Source organism: Girardinichthys multiradiatus, chromosome 17 (assembly GCF_021462225.1).
Source record: "Girardinichthys multiradiatus isolate DD_20200921_A chromosome 17, DD_fGirMul_XY1, whole genome shotgun sequence".
NCBI classification, from domain to species: Eukaryota; Metazoa; Chordata; class Actinopteri; order Cyprinodontiformes; family Goodeidae; genus Girardinichthys; species Girardinichthys multiradiatus.
This window is the reverse complement of record NC_061809.1, coordinates 18,936,892-18,962,203: the sequence shown is the minus strand read 5'-3', so window position 1 is coordinate 18,962,203 and position 25,312 is coordinate 18,936,892. Positions and strand designations below refer to the sequence as shown.

The 25,312-nt window shown below is 38.4% G+C and overlaps 1 protein-coding gene across 5 annotated transcripts in view; it reads right to left on the bottom strand.

Annotated features, from left to right (window-relative positions):
• iqsec3a (IQ motif and Sec7 domain ArfGEF 3a) overlaps nucleotides 1-24,528 on the bottom strand; it is a 164,886-nt gene extending 140,358 nt beyond the window's left edge. For 2 of the 5 annotated variants that reach the window (XM_047389795.1, XM_047389796.1), the window contains exon 1: nucleotides 23,566-24,528. In XM_047389795.1, the coding sequence (XP_047245751.1) occupies nucleotides 23,566-24,194 (629 nt within the window). In that variant the 5' untranslated portion in view covers nucleotides 24,195-24,528. The remainder of the gene's footprint in view (nucleotides 1-23,565) is intronic. The other 3 variants (XM_047389797.1, XM_047389794.1, XM_047389798.1) reach the window with 3 other exon arrangements.
• Nucleotides 24,529-25,312: the final 784 nt, after the last annotated feature.

The window sequence follows — 25,312 nt, the reverse complement described above, 5'->3', positions numbered from 1 at the left end:
GTCCTCTGTTTCTAGCAATGTTTGAAACAAAAAACATAATTTATATGTTAATTTGCTGACTCTCCATCACTCATTGGGCACAAACTTGATGCCAACATTGTCATTATGACATCTCCCACAGAGGAGTGAAAATGATTTATGATGTAGATGAGTCAAAAACAACACAACATAGAAAAGGAAACATGAGTTTTTATGTGACTTGCCTACAAACAGGTTAAGCTGGTCATGTGAAGCATCAAGCTACTCTGTGTTTCTGCAGGCCTATTTTCTGAATACAACGCTTCCATTTTCAGATATTTTCTTAGCTTTATAGTAATTCTCATGTCTTAAATTTTCCTACTGCAAGATGTGGTCTAAATTGTTCATACTTTCATTCTTTTTATTTGTTCTGTCTCCTTCCTATAGCATTGCATCCCAGTTATGATCATTGCATCATGGGGACGAATTATTGATGTAACCACAGCATGTTTTTAATAATATGTTTGAAACTCTGGCTGCACGGTGGCGCAGTTGGTAGCACTGTTGCCTTGCAGCAAGAAGGTCCTGGGTTCAATTCCCGGCCTGGGGTCTTTCTGCATGGAGTTTGCATGTTCTCCCCGTGCATGCGTGGGTTCTCACCGGGTACTCCGGCTTCCTCCCACAGTCCAAAGACATGCCTGTTAGGTTAATTGGTCACTCTAAATTGCCCTTAGGTGTATGAATGAGTGTGTGCATGTTTGTTTGTGTGTTGCCCTGCGATGGACTGGCGACCTGTCCAGGGTGTACCCTGCCTCTCGCCCATAGACTGCTGGAGATAGGCACCAGCTCCCCCGCGACCCACTATGGAATAAGCGGTAGAAAATGACTGACTGACTGTTTGAAACTCTCAGTTTGATAAGCATTTCAAATGCCAGCACTAGCTCAACCAGTGTCCCTTGGATAGAAAAACATGCTCTTCTAAAGATTGCTGTAGGAATAAAAGAGAAATCCTTTTCATGACTGTTATTAACTTCAGTCCACATTAAAAATTACAAATATTCATGCATTTTCTGATTTTAACCTCTTAAATAGAAGTTGTAATGATAAATGCTCCCTATTTTTAGGAAAAACACAAGAAAATATATATATTTTTTCCCGTTCTCAAAGTTAGACATCTTAAGGTGTCTTATCCAAGCCTGGGATTGTCACAATTTGGTAAAAATATTGTTTATGATTAACGTTTTTGTGCAAGTAGTTTGTAAATATTTATTTTCCATCTCTGCCCATTGGATGCAAAAAAATCTATTAACTAAAGTATTTCCAATATCAACTACAGTCATCACCACACATAAAATATTTGCAAGTTTTTTTTTATTTTTATTTAAGTTTCTCTTTTCTTCTTTTGAAAAAAAGTATAAAGCTGATTTATGTCCAATCCCATATGCACAAAGGAAAGTAATTTTGTAGGGAACGGGGGTTATTATCCAAGTCTGGGAGTGATACAAATTGGTAGCAACAATGACTTTGATTAATCTTTATTTTTTGTGTAAAGTCATAAATTAACAGAAATAACATTCCTAAGGTTGTGTATTCAAAAAATGCTTTTTCAGTTGGTGTCATTGGCACAAAAAATGCAAAAGGGCACAGACTGCCCTAGCTTGAATGGAAAATGAGAGGCTTGCAAAATAATAAAGAAGAAAACTATACAACCAGGTCAAATTTAATGCAATTTGCATAAACAGCCAAAGTTATACAAAAAAATGTCAAACATTATAAAATGTCAAAAGGCCCAAGAAAGTAAATGCAACAAATGCTGCAATGAACACACTATAAAAACAATTCCTAAAAAGTAACATTTAAAAAGGATGAATTAAAAGGAATAAAGCTGTGCTCACATGTATGAATATTTAAATTCATAGATTATGCATGTGTGTGAGTATGTTCTTTTCTTCTAAGCCAAAATGCACTGAAGCATAACTGAAGCTTTGCTGAGACTGCATGTGATCTGCTGAGAACCCCAAGAAAAGCCAATCAGACATGCAGTGCCTGCTCTGATCTGCTCTGCAGAGCCTTCCAGCCTTAGGTTCAGGTCTTTGAACATTACTCAGGACCTTGAAGTTAATCACACCTGACATTTCCTCAGGTAAGTGCATGCCTGTCCATAACAGTTGCAGTGTGTGTGTGTGTGTGTGTGTGTGTGTGCGTGTGTTTGGGGGAAAAGATTTTCGCCCCACTATGCCATAGTATTCTTGTCTAGTAGGTTACAATGACATTACAGATACCTTATATTGAGTATTGAGATTATGAAAACTCATATATTTTGTGTATATACAGTATCTTACTAAGTACTTACACTCCATACAAAATTTTACATTTTGTCACATTACAACCTCAAACTTCAATGTATTTTATTTGGATTTTATGTGATAGATCAAAACAAAGCACATAACTGTGAAGTGGAAGGGAAATTACACATTGTTCAAGATCGTTTATAGTGTGAGCAATTACCTTCAAAAGTAACCTAATTAGTAAATCCCATCCGACTGGGAAGAGTTTGGCACAACTGCATACCTTTCATGACAAGGCTGTCCACCTAAACAGACAGCTTGGTAAGGGGAATATTAATCACAGAAGCAGCCAAAAGGTCCATTGTAACTCAGTAGGAGCTGCAGAGATCCACAGCTCAGGTGGAAGAATCTGCTAAAAAGATACCTATTAACTATAAGTATTGTACACTAGTAGTTGATCTTGTTTAGACTTGCTAATACTAATTATCTTTATTTCAATCCTAATAATGCTCCAATATTGATCTCGATAAACATTTAAAAATATTGTCTGTGTTTGAAAATGTATTGTAGGAAAGCATTATGATTTCCTTAAAAAAATGGTTAAGTTTTAACTGTTTTGGTCATTTACTATCAGCTCAGTCAGTTAAGCCACATATTAAGCAAGAAATTATCATTAAGTGTTGAAACAAGGATATAAATGCTGGCAGGAGGGTTCAGTTTTCAAACATGTTAATAGAAAAAGGGGCTGGCAAATTGAAAAAGCAAAGGATCTGAAACCAAGACTCATACAGAATATGCTAATGTAGGTTATCTCTAAATAAAAGTCAAGTGGGCAGATAGGTGCATAATCATGACCTGCTGGGATGGGTGACAGAGCAAAAAGAGGGCTACAAAGAACAGGAGCGAAGAGCTGCAACACTGTTCATTAAAACAAAGCTGAGCTCAGTCCAAAAAATTGAAAATAAAATAAAGATAAATAAATATAAACAGTGAGCCATGTCCACTTGGAGCAGTTTGTTCCAACATAAAAGATTTATAATTTGGGTGGAACATTTTATTACGGACAACAACAGCTAACGGCTGCAATTGAACCTCAGGCAGCCACAGTGTCAGTACTTTCCCTCAAAAACTCTAAAACATTATGGCGACGCATACAAACATAAAGATCAAAATCAACCCTGAAAGGTTGTTTGTTGAAACAAAAGCAAGCTTTAAACATTAGGAGCTGTCAACATAATTTTACTGACAATGCTAATAATAATAAAGGCCTGACTCCTCAAAGTTGCAAGCTGATCAAGTTTAAATATTTTCATCTTAAAAACAGTGGAATCACCAAGATTCAGGCCTGTAAAGATGGTTTAGGTCGACAGTAAGCTTGAGCAGCAGAAACACAGGTTTGAGGTTGTAAATCATCAATTGAATGCATTGTTGGGTTTGAATCAGCTGTAATCTTGAATCACATTGATCTTTTTTAGGACTATATAAAAGTTCAATTCTTACAAAAAGAGAGAAGTGAAATTAGAAACAGCACATACACAAGTTCATATTGAACTCAAAGAGCCTAACCCTATTTGGACACACACAGACATGCTCATGCACATATATGCACATATGCAAAGATGCACAATGGCGCACATTTTGTAAAACAAAGACAAATGACTGTTGAGGGATTTTCACCGCTAAGCCCCCAGGAGGTGAAATCCCTGTGACAGATGGGAAGCTGTTTTTCCATAACAGCACACTGCTCCCTGTTTACAAGAACCTTCAGTATAGAAGCTTACTGATTACTGACAGGCACCCAGCAGCATAGTTCATCCCCCAACAATTCCAGCACTGTGAGGAAAAGGGCTAACAGTGGAGAAACTCACACATGAAATTTGAGTTTGATTGTTAGATTTTTAACCTTTAATTTGTGGTCATTGCACTGCATGCATCTGCTTGTAAGGGCAATTATATTTTAAGCAAACAAATCAGGTTCATCAGAAAGTAATACAAAACAAGATATAGGTGGTAGTGACACTAGGTCTCTACGGCATACAGTTCAGGTCTGAAGTTTACATACACACAACATCGGTATAATTGTTAAAAAGTAACGGTATAATTGGTGCAAGAGTTTTAATTTATTGTAAATTTTTTCTAATCCATACAGGATCAAAATTACACATCCAGGCTTAAATATTTACAGAGGCCCAGGGCAGCTCAATTCTAGAAAGAAAAATCAATTATTAAAAATTATAATCCTGATTGTTTTTTGGTCACTTTTCATAAGTTTGGTGCTGGAGGCATTCATTGACAATAACCACACAGGAAATAGGCATAGAGAGAAGGGGGAAAGACATGCAGCAAGGGTCTCAATGTTGGGAACTGAACAGTAGATGGCTACGTCGAGGCGTAATGGTCCCTGTATATGGGGTTCCCACTCTATCGCTGCAACAAGTGCACATCTCAGTTTGGTTTTTCCTATTGGACACTTGGGAATTTTCAAGAAATTACAATAAAATATATATTTTTTTGTATACAATTAATATTCACAATCTGAATTGACCAAAATAGATGATAAAAAAAAAACCAGTAAATTATTTTACACAAAGATTACTTTATATATGTCCTGCCTAGACTGTAATGGTCTGGCTTTGAATGGAAGAGGACTGCTATTTGAGGTCAGGGAGGGGCTCATTGTAGCACCTCCTGCTTGTTGACAAGAGTAAGAACAATACATGCTTTTACTAGTTTCCAAAGATTTCCAGTAACACCAGAAAATGTTGCTGGAATTGCCACTAGGTACTTTAAAAAAAGCTCATCCATAATTCTGGTTGGAAATTTGTCCCAGATCTACTTTAATCAAGGACTGCGCAATATTAGGAAAGGATGTGATATGTCAAAATCGGGATGTTGCACTGACGATATGACTTGAGCTAAATTAGCAAATACTTAACAGTGTTAGTTTATTTCTGGGTTGGCTTCCTGCAAACATTTACCCCAGATAGTAAGCAGTCTGTTCAGTTACTGCAAAAAAACACAAACTCATTATTTGCATCCTAATAAGTTCCATCCTAAGTTATGTTGTTATGGCAATGAAACAACTTGTAGTCCTAAATAATTTTCTGAAGCATTAAATCACCAGCATCACCATTGTATTACTTTTATAGAGCACCTGGATTACCTTGTATAATTCGCTAATATTCGTTGTAGTCTAAACAGTTCTTTGGGATGTTGATGAATGCAGTGATATTGAGATATTAAATTTGCAAGACATCAATATCAGCAATAGTCCATTGATTTTCAATAGGTTTTCAGATAAGTCACTCCTAAAACTACACTGTTATCTATTAAAAGCCAGATTTGATCTGAGTTTTGTGATCATTATCCTTTTGGAACATTAAACTGTGTTTAAGCTTCAATTAAGCAGTTTGAGGGGAGGCTAAAGCATTTGGAGGTAGTACTGGTTCTTCTTAATTCCACCCACTTTGTGCAATGCACAAGCATCACAGTCAGTTTTGGAGCAGTTGATGTCAACTCCCTGTAATATCAGTGAAAAATGCATATGGTTCATGTGCAACTTGCTATGGAAAAATGATCCAAAACTTAGTGGGGGTACATGTATACTTTATGTATAATCATGGCTCTGTGCGGATTCGAAGAAATCCACAAAAAATGTAATCTGGTGTATCCGGTTCTTATTGATGGTTCAAATGCATCATCAAAATGCAAATAATTAATGACATCCATGATGACTGAATTTAAATCTCTCACCAGGACTGTTGCAGGTCTTTTGCTGCACACAGAAAACCACATGAATGTGCACAGCTCAAATCAAACTGATGTGGAGGGAAATATTATTTTTATGACATTCTGTTTACAACAGGCATCACAAAATGTAATCCAGTTGCATCACGCCACATGAGTCAACGATGGCATTCTCATTTGCAACCTCCATCGTGAAATATGCAGATTACATATAAATGACACACTGTTCTGATTGCTTGTTAGGCCTGCTGCTAAGTTGCATGCAGATGAAATGGCATACGGGAAGGAATGAAATAAAAGAACCTACAGCCATGAAGAAAGTCCCTCAGTGTGCAGATAGTGTAAAATGACTAGCAACAGAAACGTAAATACCCAGTAAATGCAGTGTTTACAACAAGATATGCGTCTGCCTGGTTCTGTAACAACAGTATTGGTGGCCTGGTTAGAAAAAAGTGGATGTTAAAACCTAATTTGGCATTTTGACTGACTGAAAGTTATAGAGGCAAGAGATTCTGGGAAAAAGCTGTTTGCAGTTTAGCTGTGAGGTAAGCAGGGCAACATTTGGGTCCCTCAGTCCCGTGGGGCTTCGCTGTGCTGTTACTCTTTCTGTAATCTGTCCAATTATTTGGCCTGTCTGTCATGCTGCTCTCTGTGTAGGTGCAACATTAACCTGCTGAAAAAACAATAATCTTAATGAGTTTTCAAAGCTCTCACCGAAATCTACTGTATGCTATAAATCCCTTCAAACTCCAAGCACCAAGATAATCTAGAGGTTGCGTAATGGAAAGCAAACTATTTCCAACACACTATAAAAAAAGGCTCACTCTGTTTAATGTAATTAAATAATGTAAATAATAATAATGTAAAAAATGCAAATAATGTTAAAAAATGTAAGTAAAATGCTGAGATACTGTACAGTATAACCTGATAACATTGCTTTAAATGTAATTTAATAAAGTGCATAGTTACTTATACTTATAATTACTTATAGTTATACTTATAAAAGCACTGTTAAAGCAACAATCCAGCATGCTGGTTCTGATATTATGTTGTTTGTTTTTTATTTGGTAGTAGTTTTATTCCCTTACAATGCCATTGTAGGCCCAGCTAAATTAGATCCAGACCATTGTCTCTGACAATAAATAAAACACATCCCATCACCCAAACCGGCTTCAACTATTTCATATACAGTATCTTCCAATGAGAGGAATTTCCTTGTCTATTTAGCATCCCAACACAGAAATAAACACGATGTGCAACAAATAAATACGCTTGAAAACACATAGTTGTATAACAGACACCTGGGACCCCCCCCCAACCCCCCCCCCCCCCCATCTCTACTCTCCCGGTGCACGAAGACAGCTAATATTGTAATATTGTAGCAGAGAGTTAGGAATCACCCCGCAGCTACCTACTCAGAGAAATGAAGCAATTTAAAAGCACCATCTACCAAATGTGATATTCATAATTTGGGTTCTAGCGGCAGCAGCCCAGTCCTCTCTGAGCACGTGTGGTTCCCAGGCGAACAGAGGGGAGGGGAAACTGAGGAAAGAGCATGGCCTTGCAGGACAAGTATGTCTAGGAGACCATTTAGGCTCCATGAATCCGTCTCCACCCATTTATGTCTCACTGAATCCCTGCCACTGCTGTCGGGATGAATGCAGCATTACTATTAGGCTCCAGAGACACAAACTACTGATACAATATATGTTTTCTCCCTTTGTAAAAAGTGACATTGCACCACAGAGTTTATTTCATACTTTTTTTATGGGTTCCATTTCTAAGATACAAGTCTCTAAAAGATCTAATATCATAAGTGGAAAAAACTGGATTCAATTTGTGCTCCTTATTGTCAAGGAAAACAAATATTACCGTCAATCTTTTTCCTTTTAAAAGTATTTTTTTTTTCAAATAATTTGAGAACATAATTTGTTTGAAACCTTTGTATAGATTAAGATAGCTAATTATTGGATCATCTTTGATTGTTTTAGTTTTGAAATGCCAAAATATTAGATTTTTTACTTAAAATGACCTGGTATTTCCAAGACTTCAAATTGCATGATCTCTAACATTGTTCCAACGTAATTTAGAAGTAAAACAGGCCCACAGCATCATGGATCCACCACCATACTTAAAGTCTTAGTTATTTCTTATGTTCCGTTCTCTATGCATTTTGGTTTTGACTCTTATTTTACTGTTGCCCCCCCCCCCCCAATTTTGTTTTAAAATAGCTTTCTCTATGGTCTTTATTAGTCATCATTCCTCTGCTCCCTGTTCAGCACATTCACTCGGCTGTTCAGCATTCCTCTGATTAGATTTACCTGGTTTCAATAACACTCTCAACTCATCAGTATTTAAGCTTCCTAGTTACCATTGTTCCTTGATGGATTCTTCCTTTGCACTCACCCTGGTTCCGTGTTCTGTTCTCTTTGTGCCAAACCTGTGAGTTTTCCTTTTCTTTATCATTGAATCCTCCTTATCACAATGCTGCTATTGAGTGCTCCTGACTGCACTTTGGGCCTGCTTCAACACCCATCATGACAAAAGGTCTCTTGTGTCAGAGATTTCCCTGAAAGATATGCAACCCCAGCATCCCAACAGAATGATGCTGCCACACCCATGACTCTTCTCTCGCACTGTGAAGTTTTAAGGATAATTCTCCAAAGCTTCAATTAATCTAGCCTTACTTTTACTGTTACTGTAACTCAATTCACTTTTTTTTCTTTATTCTGTATTCCAGTTACTTACTGTTACTATTTTGCCAGTTTTTTGTTCACTTCCATTGCTTTTCCCACTGCTTTTGTCACACCTTTGGTGATTGTCATTCCTCCCATTTATTTTTCATTTTATCTCCTTATATATATTCTGCCTAGGTAATTTAATGTCCCATGTCATGCTTTTGGACACCTCTGCTGCAATTTTTATCAATATTTATTATCCAGTCCTCCAGCAGCTAGTAGTGGAAGCTCACCAAGCTCTTCAACGTCTACTACCTACTTATGAGTCAGGTCCTTGTATGCAGACCATGAACTGTGAAGGTTTTGCTAAGACCTTAACCCGTGCAAGTGTTTGTCCTTCTTAAATCTGAAAAGTCTTGCCTAGGGGATGGATAAAGTGGAAGTATGCTATAGGAATAGATATCTATAATCCAAATAGAGGGTGTCTGATGAGACAACTCATAACATAATGTGTTTATGTACTGCCAGGTATTTAAATGGGATTTTATTTAAAAGACTAACATGAAGCAATACATAATTTCAATAAAAGTGTTGGGACCCACAGCCATGGATAGCAACATGAAAACTCCGGTACAGACTTTTCTGGAATTTTCAAAATAAATTGCATTGCTAGCAGTTCCAGCACAACTTCAGAAGGGGCAAGGGGGGTAACAACAGACTTCCCATTATGCCACTGCCCGTATAAAACCCCCACCTTCCCAATGGTCCAATCTCTTCCACCCGGACTCCGCTGCGAGGCTGACCGGGGAGACAGCGCGCTAATGTCTCTTTGCTGGCAAAAAGACATAACTCTTCAACTGGATCCAAGGGTGTCATACGATCATCGATCATACGCACTGAGTTAAGTTAAGTACGACTGAATTACTGTCTGTGTACCCGGTAGATTCATTCAGGAACGGGGTGATTAAGTACAAGCGTTGCTTGACAACAAACTGTTTCCAGAGAATTCCCTGGAGAGACGCTGTTTCTACGACGCCGAGTGGAGCGGTTTTCAGTCTAAAAGGAGGACAACGGCACCACATCACCGTGGTTACGGCAGTTAACGTGCAGTGTGGTCAGCGGACAGAACGGGCCGCCCAGCCACTGCTCCGGAGGTTAGCTGGAAGTTAACCTTTTGTTCACAGAGCTTTCTTCAAACTTTGTCGTCGCCCGGACAATTCCTCAGCACGGTTCATACAAGGTTAGGGTTTGGGCAGAGTAACAGAGATATTTAGGATGAAATGATCTAAACGTTTTTTTCATTTTATGAAGTTTGGTTTTGTTTGTGTTGAACTCAGCTATCTTGGTGCTAGCAGGCTATCTGCAGCACACGTGCTCAGTTTTGTGTTCTGTGTTTGTATGTTTTTAAAGTTAAGACAAACTTTACTTGAAGGGTGATTTTAAACACAGAAGATTGATCATAACGCGCTGTCCGCGCTTATGCATTTTAGCCCTTTTTATTAATGGTATTTCAAGGGTGTTTGTTGGATTCTGGTGCTAAGCTATCAGCTTCTTTTGTTAGCTTTAACTGCTAACAGCTAATGAAACACCATTAAGCCCCATTTCTCCAGAAAGATTTCGCTCTTTTCCAAAATATTCTCTTAATAATATTTCTTTAAATATTATTTTCATAAATAAAGGCAGCTAATGAGACACCGTTGAGAATTAGTCATCCAGAAGGTTGGTTTTATTCAGCACATCATTCTTTAAAACATTATTTTATTAAAATAATATTTTATCTGATCTTGTATTGTGAATGGTTTTCTAAAGGTATGCTGATTATTGCCTAAGTTGGTTCCAAGACTAACTTAACTCCATTTCCAGATTCTTCAAGATAATCCTTGGTTCCCAAACATAAACATTGCATGGTAATGTTGCGTCACTCTTTTGGTCATGGTTTTCAATCATCTTTAATCAACTTGTTTATATTGTACATAGCCCATTAGTCTTCCTTATTCTTTAATTCTGCTTGGTAGTTAGTTGGATTGTTTTAGCATAGTAAAGAGTTTGTTGATTGAAATATGTTTGACTTTGAGTTGACTTATTTTTGTTAATAAATTCTTGTATTTTAAGAAATTGTGTGAATTAATTCCATGTGTGTGCAGAGCTTTGCTGTTCAATAATGTCAGAGCTTGGCTCAACCTTTCAATTTTGTCCTGATACCACCGCCTTACTGGGCTGGTATTCACAGGAAAACACTTAACATACTGAAATATTATTTGATAAAATATTAAATTATTAATATTAAATATTAAGTACTATTTTCAGATTCATAGTCACAACAAAAGAAAAATTATAGTTTAAGAAAAATCTTTACAAATAGAAATCTAGAAAAATTATTTGTTTGTATTTAGCTCCCGTTTCAACACTTTCTCGTACATTTCTATTTTGGGGAAGGTCTCTACTACGTTTGCATATTCAGAGACAAGACGCAAACAGCTCAGGTTCAGTCAGACTGGATGAAAAGTATCTGAACAAGTCTTGCCACAGATTTTCAGTTGGATTAGATCTGCTGGAAGGTGAACCTTGCCCCCTGTCTCAAGTCTTTTCCCCTGTTCTAGGTCAAGAATATAATCTTCACAGCATGGTGCTGTCACCACCATGTTTTACAGTGAGGACACTGTCAGAGTTATATGCTGTTAGTTTCGGTCTTATCTGCTCAGTACATGCTTGCTGTGTCCTTTGCATTTATTGTGGTTGTCTTTTATGGTCTTTTCTTCTTGCCACTCTTGCAAAAAAAACTTGATTTGAGGAGTGCACAACTAATATTTTATTAGTAACAAACAGGTGGACTTTAATTAGGTGACTCCTGACAGGAACTGATTGGACAGTTATTTAGGGGTATCAAATGTAAAGGGTTTGAAGACATAAGCATGCCAGACTTTCGAAATTTGTATGTGTTAAACATTTAAAAACATTCTCCTTTCTTTCCACTTTACAATTGTACACTACTTTGAATTGATGCATGACATGAAATTCAAACAAAATCTATTGACCTTTGTGTTTGTAACAAAACAAAATGCGAAAGTTGAGCAGATGTAAATACTTTTCAAGGCATTCTATCTGCTGCTGATCTCCATATTGCTAAAAGTGATCATAGCTTTCAATGCCCACTGGTAGTAAAACAAAATGAGAATTTATTTTTATGCTTCATTGTAGATCATGACCGAGACTGTCTCATTGATCTGAGAGAATCAAATCAAATTGCCACTGCACCATTTCAAAGTCAGTTTGCATGGCTTCTCCACAGTAGGTGTTAAAATCCTTTTTTTTTTTTACTTCCCCATCTACCTGCTACTACTGCACATCATTTGAAGAAAACAGGTGCAGGAAATAGCAGCTGAGATGGCAAACATTCTGCTTTCCAAGACTAGGAAAAAGGGGAAAAAAGAGGACACAAGGGTGCAGAGGGAGCAACAAGTAATGCAGGTAAAAACAGCCTGGCTGCCAGGTGGCATGTACCATGTTACAGTTTGTGTGCATTTTTGTGAGAGAAACAGCTTAACATATCAACGAGAGTGTGTGTGAGTTGGCAGCAGCAGAGAGACACCCGGAGCTGTAAAGGAATGCTGGGATTTCCACCTCAGGCAACGGGATTGCTGCATATCAGACGCTCGCGTGCCTCCACCGCTTGTACAATTACTGTCACTCTTTTAAACACATGGCTCGGCTTTTACACACTGAGTTTTACACTTTGCAGCACAAAACTGTACACAGAACAGGTCTAAGGGCTCCAGTCCATTCAGAAGATTGTTTAATTGCTAAAAGAGATAAAAAATACTGACTCAGACTGCCGAGCTGGCACTAAAAGTTAGCTGATAAAGAAAAAGAGAAAATGGAGATGGAGAGGACAAAACTGAGATGGACAGTAAAAATAAAATAAGGACAGAGAAGCAACAAAGAAAACACATCTATTGCTGTAATGTGTAGGAAAACAATCAGAGGTCAAAATTGGGAAAATTAAAGTGACAATTATGGAATTATAGATAAAATGAGGTAGGAATAAATAAGACTAGACAGGATTGGTGGCAACTTCCTTTAGATCAAACAGAGCTTATAAGAATCCTTATCAGACTGAATAATGCAATTGCAACACATTAGACGTTTCTCCTTTTTCCTTATTTTTTTCGCAGTGAGTTTTGGCTCATTCCTGTAAACAACATTCAAATGCATCCATTACTTAGAGCTGGAGGCAGCCTTGATTTGCATTCTTCAAATTACACCACAGCAGGAGATTATGCATGTATGATTGGCATGAGCAAGCATTGATTTTTCATTTAGAGCTTTGCAAATTAATGCTATGGTCTTTAATTAAATAAAAAATCTGTAGTTGACACAGAAAAATAGTGCCTAAATCTAAATCTTCAAAATCAAGATTTTTTCATGTTTTACACCTATATTCTCTAACTTTGACCTATATGTGTAATCTGACATTGCCATAGTATTTTGCATATAAAAAGAAAATAGCAACAGTTTTTTATTTTAGCAAAAGTGGAGATGGGCATTTATGGGCCAATTGCTCTGCAGTTCCAATGTTCAAATGTCACATTGTGTTTTTGCTTGCTTGATAGTTTTGTAGTAAAACATAAAATACTGTTAAAAAGTATTTTCCCCATACAGATTTCTTTTGTTTTTGCTTTCTTGTCACACTTCAATGCTTCAGAACATCAAAAAAACTTTAAAATCACACAACCATAACCAGACTAAATATAAAATTCAGTTTTAAAATGAATATTTTATTTAGTAAGGCTATCACAATCTAGAACAGCAATTGGCCCCTAAACCTAATAACTGCTTGTGGCACCCTTGCTCCCATCAAATGTTATAACTGGCATTAAGTATTTTACATCACTGTGGTGGAGTTTAGGTGCCTTCTTCTTTAGAGAATAGTTTTTATTCACCCACGCTGGAAGGTTTTTGAGCAGAGACATTGTGTTTCAGGTCAGGCCAAACAATGTGGGTTACATTGATAACTGGCGAACATTTTGGGGAAAACCTGGTCTGATCCGGAGAGACGGCATTCAACCCACTTTGGATGGAGCAGCTCTTCTTTCTAGGAATCTGGCCGAATTTATTAGTTCTCCAAAACTGACAACCCAGGGTTCAGACCAGGAAGCAGGGTCGTAGTTTAATACTCCTCTCTGCAGCTTCTGTACTGCTACCCACCCATTACCCTATTAGGACAGTGTCTCGCCCACGGCCAAAATTGAATAGATAAAAAAATTATCTAAAAGGAGGAAATCAGGAAAATCTCATAAAAATTAACACAACTCAGACTAAAAATAAAAAGAAAACAATTAAACGAGGCTTACTGAACATAAGATCTCTCTTCAAAGAATTTGCTAGTTAGTGACCTGATTTGTGACAATCAGATTGATTTATTTTGCCTCACAGAAACCTGGCTGCAGCAAGAGGATTATGTTACTATAAATGAGTCAACTCCTACTAATTATTTAAATTTTCACATTCCTCGAAATACTGGGCGAGGAGGAGTAGCAACCATCTTTCAGTCCAATTTATTGATTAGTCCCAGACCAATCAATAGTTACAACTCTTTTGAATATTTAATCCTTAGTTTTCCTCATCCAAATTGCAAAGCACAAAAACCACTTCTGTTGGTTGTTTTGTACCGTCCACCAGGCCCTTACTCTCAATTTTTAGATCAGTTTTCAGACCTTTTATCTGATTTAGTGTTAAATACAGATAAAGTTATTATAGTGTGGGATTTTAATATTCATGTTGACACTGAAAGTGATAGCCTAAATATAGTGTTTAATGCTATCTTAGACTCAACTGGCTTTGCTCAAAACATTAACAAACCTACCCACCTTTGTCTTCATTCTCTGGACCTTGTGCTGACATATGGCATTGAGTGTAAAGATATAACAATATTTTCTCATAACCCCGTCCTGTCTGACCATTTCTTAATAACCTTTGCGTTTAATTTAACCGAGTACTCCACACCTGAAAGAAAATTTCATTATAGTAGATCATTATCAGACGATGCTGTAACAACCTTTAAAGAATCTGTTCCACTTTTAATCTCCTCATTATCACTGAAAAGCACAGTTGAGGGCAATAATTCTGTTTCATCCCCTTCACAAATTGTTCATAGTGTTTCTTCATCATTGTGTGATAGATTAGACAATGCAGCCCCCTTGAAAAAGAAGGTGATAATTCATAGGAGGCAGGCTCCTTGGTTTAATTCAGAGCTGCATACTTTAAAGCACAATGTTAGAAAATTGGAGATAAAATGGCGCTCTACACACCTAGAGGATTCCTACTTAATCTGGAAAAATAGCCTACTGTTGTATAAAAAGACACTTCGCCAAGCAAGAACAGCTTATTTCTCATCATTAATAGAAGAGAACAAGAATAATCCTAGGGTTATCTTTAGTACAGTTGTCATAGCTCTGTTGAGCCATCCATTCCCTTAGCTCTTAGCAGTCATGACTTCATGGGATTCTTCTTAAATAAAATTGATTCTATTAAAAGGAAAATCTTTGACATACTCCCGAATATGATTACTTCATCCACAGCAAGTGAGACAACATTGGAAATAACTGCAGAGCCTGATTTGTGTTTGGACTGTTTTGATCCAGTGAAACTTCCTGAGTTATCAGAAATATTAGCTTCATCAGAACCTTCAACTTGTATGTTAGACCCAATCCCAACCAAATTATTTAAGGAAGTGTTCCTGCTGATTACCAGCCCCATTTTAGATATGATTAATCTATCTTTAGTAAATGGATATGTACCACAGGCTTTTAAGGTACCTGTAATCAAACCTTTACTTAAGAAACCTTCGCTTGATCGAGATGACTTGTAAAATTACAGACCTATATCCAATCTTCCATTCTTATCTAGAATTCTTGAGAAAATAGTTGCTAATCAAATGTGTGAGCATTTACACAGCAATGACCTGTTTGAAGAGTTCCAGTCAGGCTTCAGAGCTCATCATAGCACTGAAACAGCTCTGCTGAAAATCCCTAATGATATTCTTATGGCCTCAGATAATGGACTTGTGTCTGTACTGGTTCTGTTAGATCTCAGTGCTGCATTTGATACAGTCGACCGTAATACTCTCTTAAAAAGGCTGGAATATGCTGTAGGGATCAGGGGAACAGCGTTAGGCTGGTTTAATTCTTATCTGTCTGACAGATTCCAGTTTGTTCATGTAAATGATAAATCATCTTTAAACTCCAGGGTTCATTGTGGAGTACCACAGGGCTCAGTACTTGGGACAATTCTCTTTACTATATATATGCTTCCAATAGGTCAAATTATCAGGCAGCATAGGATAAATTTTCACTGTTACACTGATGATACTCAGCTTTACTTATCCATAAATCCTGATGAACCCAACCAGTTAGATAGACTACAAGCATGTCTTGAAGATATAAAAACTTGGATGACTTTAAATTTTTTGCTTCAAAATTCAGACAAGACAGACGTTGTAGTCTTTGGACCGGAGTCTTTAAAAAAGAAACTGTTTAGTCAATCACTTAACCTGGATGGCAATAAATTGACCTCCGGTAATAATGTAAAAAACCTTGGTGTTACTTTTGACCAGGACATGTCATTTAAATCCCATATTAAACAGGTTTCTAGGATTTCCTTCTTTCACCTCCGGAACATTGCCAAAATTAGAAATATCCTTTCTGGGAGTGACGCTGAAAAACTAGTCCATGCATTTGTTACTTCAAGGCTGTACTATTGTAATTCTCTACTATCAGGATGTCCACAAAATGCAGTTAAAAGCCTTCAGCTGATTCAAAATGCTGCAGCAAGAGTTCTGATGAAAATTAAAAAGAGAGATCATATTTCTCCTATTTTAGCGTCCCTTCATTGGCTCCCTGTTAAATCCAGAATAGAATTTAAATTTCTCCTCCTCACATATAAAGCCCTTAATGATCTAGCTCCATCATACATCAGAGATCTGATTGTTCCATACGTTCCTTACAGAGCACTTCGTTCTCAGACTGCAGGTTTACTGGTGGTTCCTAGAATCTGTAGAAGTAGAATGGGAGGCAGATCCTTTAGTTATCAGGCTCCTCTCCTGTGGAACCAGCTCCCGGTTTTGGTCCGTGAGGAAGACACCCTGTCTACTTTTAAGGCTAGGCTTAAAACTTTCCTTTTTGATATTTTGATAAAGCTTATAGTTAGAGTGGCTTAGGTTATCCTGAGCTATCTTCCTTATTTTTTACCTCCGTCCTCTTCCCACCCTGTTGGATGGAGTAAGGGGGAGTCAGGTTTAGCCTAAACCGGCTCAGTTATGGTTGAGGTGCAAACACACCCTCCATTTCTATACCTGTATGACCCTTTCTCTTTTCCAATGGTTATAATAATTAGTCTGACAGAGAGAGGTATCCCAATCCTTGTGGTTTTTAGTATAGCAATGACCATCAGTGGGACCCTTTGTGGGGTGCCTTGAGACGACATTGTTGTAAATAAGCGCCGTTTAACTAAATAATCTGAACTGACATAATGACCACTTTCACCCTCTTCGCTACATTCTCACACTACTCTCCAATTTTGCATTATTTGCTGTTATTTCAGTTTTTAACTTTATGTTCTCTCTCTTTTCTCTTCCTAGAAGCTACACCTGGCCTGGCTCTGTGTCTACCTGTTACACCTTTCTGGAGAGGGGAATCGTCCGAGCTTCTGCTGGCAACAACTTAATGCTCACCCTCTACCAATGATCCACATGGTCCTGTCTTTTAGTGTTTAACCCTTTCTCTTTCCTAGACATGGCGATTGACTGAGCTTAACTGTAACTAACTGTATGTGCTCTCTTTCAGACTCTAACCCTGAAAACTGGCTCAGAGTTTATTTGTTCTTTCTTTCTAGGTGAAACGACTAAAGTAGCTACATCCATTAACATTTACTTTTCCTTCCCATAGAACCTACTCCTGGATCAGTGCTTCTTTGTTCTCTTTGTGTCTCTGCTCTGTTCTCTCAAACCCCCAGTCGGTCGTGGCAGATGGCCGCTCACACTGAGCCTGGTTCTGCTGGAGGTTTCTTCCTGTTAAAAGGGAGTTTTTCCTCTCCGCTGTCGCTACATGCATGCTCAGTATGAGGGATTGCTGCAAAGTCAACACCAGGGACTGTCCACTGTCTCTACATGCTCATCCAGGAGGAGTGAATGCTGCAAGTCACTGACTGGATGCAATCTGCTGGGTTTCCTCAGACAGAAAAACGTTATCCAATTTGAATAAATAACTAACTTTGACTGCACTGTTCAATGGTTAGGATTAATAGGAATGTATGTACCTGACTGTTGTGAAGTGCCTTGAGACAACATGTGTTGTGAATTGGCGCTATATAAATAAGACTGAATTGAATTGAATCTCTGCCTATTAGAAACCTTCATTTTGTTTTCCTCAGCTTTTTGTTGGTTGGTTTAGTCAATCTGAGGTGGACTTGCTGGTGTGCTTTGGATAATCGTCCTATTGCATTACTCAATAGCACTAAAGCTATATGTCACAAACTGATGGCTGAACACTCTCCTTTTTGATTTCCTGCAAGAGAGGAGAATTCTTTGTTTAAGTCATCCAGTTCCCAGAAGCAACGAAGCAGCCACAGCCCATTGTACTAGCACCAATATGTTTGACAGTTTGTATGATGTTCTTTTTCTGAAATGCTGTTAGTTTTACACCAGACGTAACACGAGAAAGATCTTCTAAAAAGTTCCACTTTTGTCTAGTCAATCTGCAGAATATTATCCAAGAAATCTTGGGGATTATCAATGTTTTTTTGAAAAATTTGAGCTGGGCCTTAGCGTTCTTGTTGGTGAGCATGGCTTTGTATCTTTATACTCTCTCATGGATGCCATTTTTACTCAGTCTTTTTGGTATTGTTGCATCATGAACACTGAGCTTAACTAAGGCAACCGATGCCTGCAGCACTTTAGATGTTGTTCTAGGTTTAATTGTGACCTCCTACATGAGTTGTAGAGGCACTCTTGAGTAATTTTGGTGTGCTGATCTTGGAAGGTTTATCACTTCTATTTTTTCCCATTTGTGGATAATGATACTGTAGCTCTCTTGAGCCTAAAGTTTAAGAAATAGCATTGTAAACTTTCTTGCCTGAAAAAATGTCAATTTATTTGTCATCGTTTTTTATTCTTTAGATATGAGTATGATGTGTTGCTCCTTTAAGATGTTTTGCCTACTTCATGTTGTTACACAAGTTTTATTTAAGTTTTTTTGTAAACGTCTGGATTTTGTAAATGTCTGGAAGTTGTCAGGTCTGCGCATGCCTAGAGAAATTGAACACTTAAAAAAAAAAGTGTTAAATCACAGTTAATTCATGATTTAACAAGTGGACGGTTACTTTTGTACATCATACAAGGTTGGCTAAGATAGATTTCTTATCCTGCCACCGAAAAAGGCAAAAGCAGAAGAAATCTGTAGTGGGGCAAATACCTTTTTACAGCACGATGAATTAAGGTCAGTATGGCTTCAAAACAAAAAGATCCACAGCAATGGCATTAATTAAACTGATTTAATACATTTCTACATAATTGAAAGTATGGAGGATATAATAAGAATGTTAAATTTAAAAGACTTTTCACACAATACAGGTCCTTCTCAAAATATTAGCATATTGTGATAAAGTTCATTATTTTCCATAATGTCATGATGAAAATTTCACATTCATATATTTTAGATTCATTGCACACTAACTGAAATATTTCAGGTCTTTTATTGTCTTAATACGGATGATTTTGGCATACAGCTCATGAAAACCCAAAATTCCTATCTCACAAAATTAGCATATCATTAAAAGGGTCTCTAAACGAGCTATGAACCTAATCATCTGAATCAACGAGTTAACTCTAAACACCTGCAAAAGATTCCTGAGGCCTTTAAAACTCCCAGCCTGGTTCATCACTCAAAACCCCAATCATGGGTACGACTGCCGACCTGACTGCTGTCCAGAAGGCCACTATTGACACCCTCAAGCAAGAGGGTAAGACACAGAAAGAAATTTCTGAACGAATAGGCTGTTCCCAGAGTGCTGTATCAAGTCACCTCTGTGGGAAGTCTGTGGGAAGGAAAAAGTGTGGCAGAAAACGCTGCACAACGAGAAGAGGTGACCGGACCCTGAGGAAGACTGTGGAGAAGGGCCGATTCCAGACCTTGGGGGACCTGCGGAAGCAGTGGACTGAGTCTGGAGTAGAAACATCCAGAGCCACCGTGCACAGGCGTGTGCAGGAAATGGGCTACAGGTGCCGCTTTCCCCAGGTCAAGCCACTTTTGAACCAGAAACAGCGGCAGAAGAGCCTGACCTGGGCTACAGAGAAGCAGCACTGGACTGTTGCTCAGTGGTCCAAAGTACTTTTTTCGGATGAAAGCAAATTCTGCATGTCATTCGGAAATCAAGGTGCCAGAGTCTGGAGGAAGACTGGGGAGAAGGAAATGCCAAAATGCCAGAAGTCCAGTGTCAAGTACCCACAGTCAGTGATGGTCTGGGGTGCCGTGTCAGCTGCTGGTGTTGGTCCACTGTGTTTTATCAAGGGCAGGGTCAATGCAGCTAGCTATCAGGAGATTTTGGAGCACTTCATGCTTCCATCTGCTGAAAAGCTTTATGGAGATGAAGGTTTCATTTTTCAGCACGACCTGGCACCTGCTCACAGTGCCAAAACCACTGGTAATTGAGCACAGTGACCATGGTATCACTGTGCTCAATTGGCCTGCCAACTCTCCTGACCTGAACCCCATAGAGAATCTGTGGGATATTGTGAAGAGAACGTTGAGAGACTCAAGACCCAACACTCTGGATGAGCTAAAGGCCGCTATCGAAGCATCCTGGGCCTCCATAAGACCTCAGCAGTGCCACAGGCTGATTGCCTCCATGCCACGCCGCATTGAAGCAGTCATTTCTGCCAAAGGATTCCTGACCAAGTATTGAGTGCATAACTGTACATGATTATTTGAAGGTTGACGTTTTTTGTATTAAAAACACTTTTCTTTTATTGGTCGGATGAAATATGCTAATTTTGTGAGATAGGAATTTTGGGTTTTCATGAGCTGTATGCCACAATCATCCGTATTAAGACAATAAAAGACCTGAAATATTTCAGTTAGTGTGCAATGAATCTAAAATATATGAATGTTAAATTTTCATTATTACATTATGGAAAATAATGAACTTTATCACAATATGCTAATATTTTGAGAAGGACCTGTAGATCATAGATCTAGTTGAAATACTTGAGGAGTTCCACAACGTTACATACTGGGGTCCAAGATGTTTATTTTGTACCTCAGTGATATTTACAATATATCAAAGTAGTGAAATTTTGCTCATGACACAAAAAGTCTTTGGTCAGGAACAAGTTTTGATCAGCTTTTGGACACAGTGAGAGGAGAATTAAAGAAAGGATTAATGGATGTGAGTAAATTAATAATTTAATTTACTGTCTTTAGTAATGAAACATGCTTAAGTATAATTCATTATCAAAAATGTAGAAATGTTGAAATAGTTCATTGATGGTTACATTTTAAGGGTTCCTACTGATCACAAATTGTGTAGAAAACCTCATAAAATCATGACAAAAGATGTCAGCAGCAAAAATTCTGAACATTGTGAACATAAGTTTATTATGCAAGTTGTATTAAAAACTTGTAGGTTCACATATAACTTACTGTCTACATGTTTAGGGAAACATATGTAAAACAATCATCCACTTTTGACAAGGTAAACTAACATACTACTATTAACAACTTTGTTCTTAATACAAATACCTTGAAGTACAAAATCAGTGTTAATACCTGAATCACTTAAATCAACAAATAAAACTTGCTGTGTTTTTTACCCACACCTTTTTAGTCCCATTGGCCACATTCTTGATGACTGAGTTGTTTCTTTGCTCTTTTTATTCAGCAAAAAAAAAACGAGTTAAATAAAACATAAAGCGGGGAAGAATGCAGAAAGTGTGTGATCCTTACCAGCTCAGATACATTTTAAATGAGATGGTCACTGCAGTGACTCTCCAGTGTAGGGAGAATCCAACAACTGTGTTGCCATGGCAAAGTCAAATGAACACAAGTGCCTGATTAGTGAGTTTACATAGTGTCCCCGCCGCCCCACCTTGAAAAGAAAAGCATCACTTCTTGTCTGCAGCCACATACTATCTTGTCATAACGGGACCAGTGCTCTATGTGGAAATGATAAAGCTTCACTGCATCTCCTGTGTTTCATGTATCACTGCTTTTACATTAGGGTATGCTTTCAGAGCTTTTTCACACTCTTCGTCTCTCTGTCTCATTGTTCGTCATTCCTCAGAGCTGTCAAGTTGCATTTTTTAGAAAAGAATCCAGAGAATCCCCTCTCTGACAATAATTTTGTACCACTTGGTGGCACATTTTTTTCACCATCTAGCTGTCCCTGCTTATGTGCCCTATTTCTCACCCTTGCTCTGTAGGAATTACGATTCAATACCTTAATAAATCGATGTGGATTAACGGAAACAATGGCAATGCAGCTGAGTGAAACAGATGTGGCTTGAAGCACTGCGTAATGTGAGTGAATGTGTGTTTGAGCCTGAGGCGATTTATGTGACCTTGATGGAGGCAAAGAACCTTCAGCACCATGGAGAGTTCTGAAGTACACACACGAGCAATCAAGAGCATGTTTAGAAATACACAAATCTGACCAGATAATAAAGCATGTATACGTATCTTTTCATTTTGATAAGCAGCAATAAACATGTTTAATCTAAATCACTGTACAAAAGCAATGTAGTTTCATTTTATTATACAATCTAAATGGGCAATCTGTAGCCACCAGATTTTATTTAGGGTTATTAGAGTATATGGATCTGAATACATAATATAATAATATCCAAGCATTTCCTAATTTTTCCAGTAGTGCTTCTTTTCTACTTTCTCTATAATTAATTGGTTCATTTGTATTTCTTCCTTGCAATAAATAAATTGAAACGGGATGTTTGGCATTTTGCTTTGTGTAAAAAAAATGCATAATGGTGAGAGACTATTAATAAAAACTCACTGCATCTTGGTAGTAGTTCGGACAGGGTTCATAAACAGCTGCTAATGTGTTTCTGCCTTAGCTTTCATTCCATCCAAGCACTTTAATTTTCTCTGGACCATTTCTATGTCTGTATCCTAATGAGGTGTATGTTTCTATAGTCTGTACAGTACAGGTTTATAAAATGCCTAAAGGAGATGTCTGTTTGCAATGTCATCTCTTTTTCTGAACATCTGCAAAGCAGCTGCCTGAGAACCAAACTGGTTTTAAAATAATTTCTAGTTCAGTGTCAGTATTCAGAGCAAAAGATGGCAGAAGGAAACAGTACTGACTTGCAGGACGTTTTGCAAAATCACTTAAGGAGCAGCTTAATTGAAGCGGTACAAAGTACTTTTTTCTCCAAGGTTTTTTCTGAATTTCTAGCATACTTTCACGTGTATTAACATACTGAGCTCGAGTCTGCCCAAACATTGTAGGCATGGTGCTTGTTTAACAGAGGAACGTTGTAAAAATATAAATTTGTGAAATAGGAGGAAATTGTGGCTTTGTTAGACAGGAGGTGTAAAAATAAATTCATGGCAAAGCTGCAATGCATTTTATTCATTATGTTCCACACATGAGCAGATTTCTTTACATGTTTGCAAAATTGATACCTTTATGGACAAAAAAGAGTAAACCTTATCTGGGTCATCAAACCTATCATTTGTATTAAAACAGGAAATTAATTATTGCACTGCACTGATGTAATGCCACTTGTTTTACTCAGTTTAGGGGGGTTTTCTACTAAAAAGCAAAAGCAGAAAACTGACTAATTTTCATTAGATTTGTTCTTTGCCGAAAACATGCGAGAAACTTACTCTGCTTTTCTGCCCAATCCAACCAAGCGGCAGAGAGTGCTTGGAGTCTGTGGAACCAGAGACTTGCAGCAGGCGCTCCTGTTGTCCTCCTCGACTGACTCGGAGCCGGCTTTGCTCACTTTGGGTGACTGCGGCGAGGTGGGGACGAGCTGCAGCTGCTGTGGGTGGTGGGAAGACGGCGCTGGAGGAGTCGGGTGCTGCTGCTGAGGCTGGGCTGTCTGATGGGCAATTTGCTGTTGCTGAGGAGGCGGCGGCGGCAGCGGCTGCTGCTGCTGCTGAGGCGGCGGCAGCTGCAGAGGCAGCGGCAGCTGCTGGCAGAGTTGAGCCGCCGCCTTGGTGGCGCTCACCGTGTGCTGGTGGAGGTGGGCCGACGCTTGGGGGCCGGCGCTCCGGTGAGCCGGGTGATGGTGGTGGTGTTGGTGGTGGTGATGATGCTGAGAGGGCTGCTGGACGTAGAGATGGGGGTCACGCAGCTGTCGGTTCTCTCCGATCAGGTCCTCCACCTTCCGCTCGAGTTCGTCGATGCGCTGGCGCTGCGTCTGGATCAGGCTCTGCTGGTTCTGGACGATGGTGGTGAGTTCCTTTAGGTACAGAACGGCTTTCATTGGATTATCCAGCAGGCTCTCCATTCCTAAGAGTAGGCTAGCTGTGCTTTCTGACGGCTTCCTCTTCAGCTGGTTCTGGAGTAGTGATGCGTCGATTGTGGGGCCTCTGGACTGTGAGTTCCAGTCTGTAACGAGGGATGCTATAACGAGCAGTCTCACGCCTCTCCGCTCCTGAGAGGTGGGTAGTCTCTTTCTGCGTCTGTGCCTAATGAGGATGCCAGAAATGGTGCCGATGCAAGTGGAGGATGAGCATCAGCAGAGTGCGGAGGCGGGGCCGTAGTGAAGCGGTGATGTCAACACGCAGCGCCGACAGGGAAGCAGCAGAAATTGTTTTGCATGTTTTTACTGTTCTAAACATTTGCTAATCTATTTTCTAAAAATATATAGGCAATATATTTGTATTTATTACATTCGTGAAGTGAGCTATTTCTTTTTATATGGCTTTACCACTTTTAGATGAGATAAAACTAATTAGATCTCATCATATGATTGCAGATTTGTCAGTAGTGAATTAATCCAAAAGGATCTTTGCAGCTACAGTGCTTGCAAACGTCACAATACAGCTTTAAACCTCTATGTATTTTAACCTCTTTTGACCCTGAGTTCAGAAGTCACCTAATTTGTAAAAGGACATCTGTGTGTACTTGTATTTCAGCTGTTCTGTGAGGTGGTGTCCGGGAGGTTTAGGGTATTCAGACCACAATAAATAAAATAATAACAATTTTATGACCACTTTTTATTATCATTATTAAAGCGATCATAGGAAAGCTTTACTGTACTATTGGAATGTAAGAAGAGCTTGAGATTGAGTTTTCTGTCTGATATCTGCACCTCATAATGATTTTGTGTCAGGGAAAAATGCGGAAATCAGAAATGTTTGTCTATTTAGTGGTATTCTGCATAGCTGTATGAATGGCTTGTAAGTTCTAATTGACGGATTGATCAGCCAATAATATTTTGATGTGCAGCCAGAGGGTGTTTTCCTCACCAATCCAAGGTATTCTAGTTTGCATAATGAAAACTATTGTTGGAGACACAGATCTCTGGTGATGGAAGTTCTGGAACTCTGAAATTGCTATCAGGAGAATATTACTTTTCTGTGGATTATTACTTTTCTCTTTTTCAAGATGATTAAACAATAA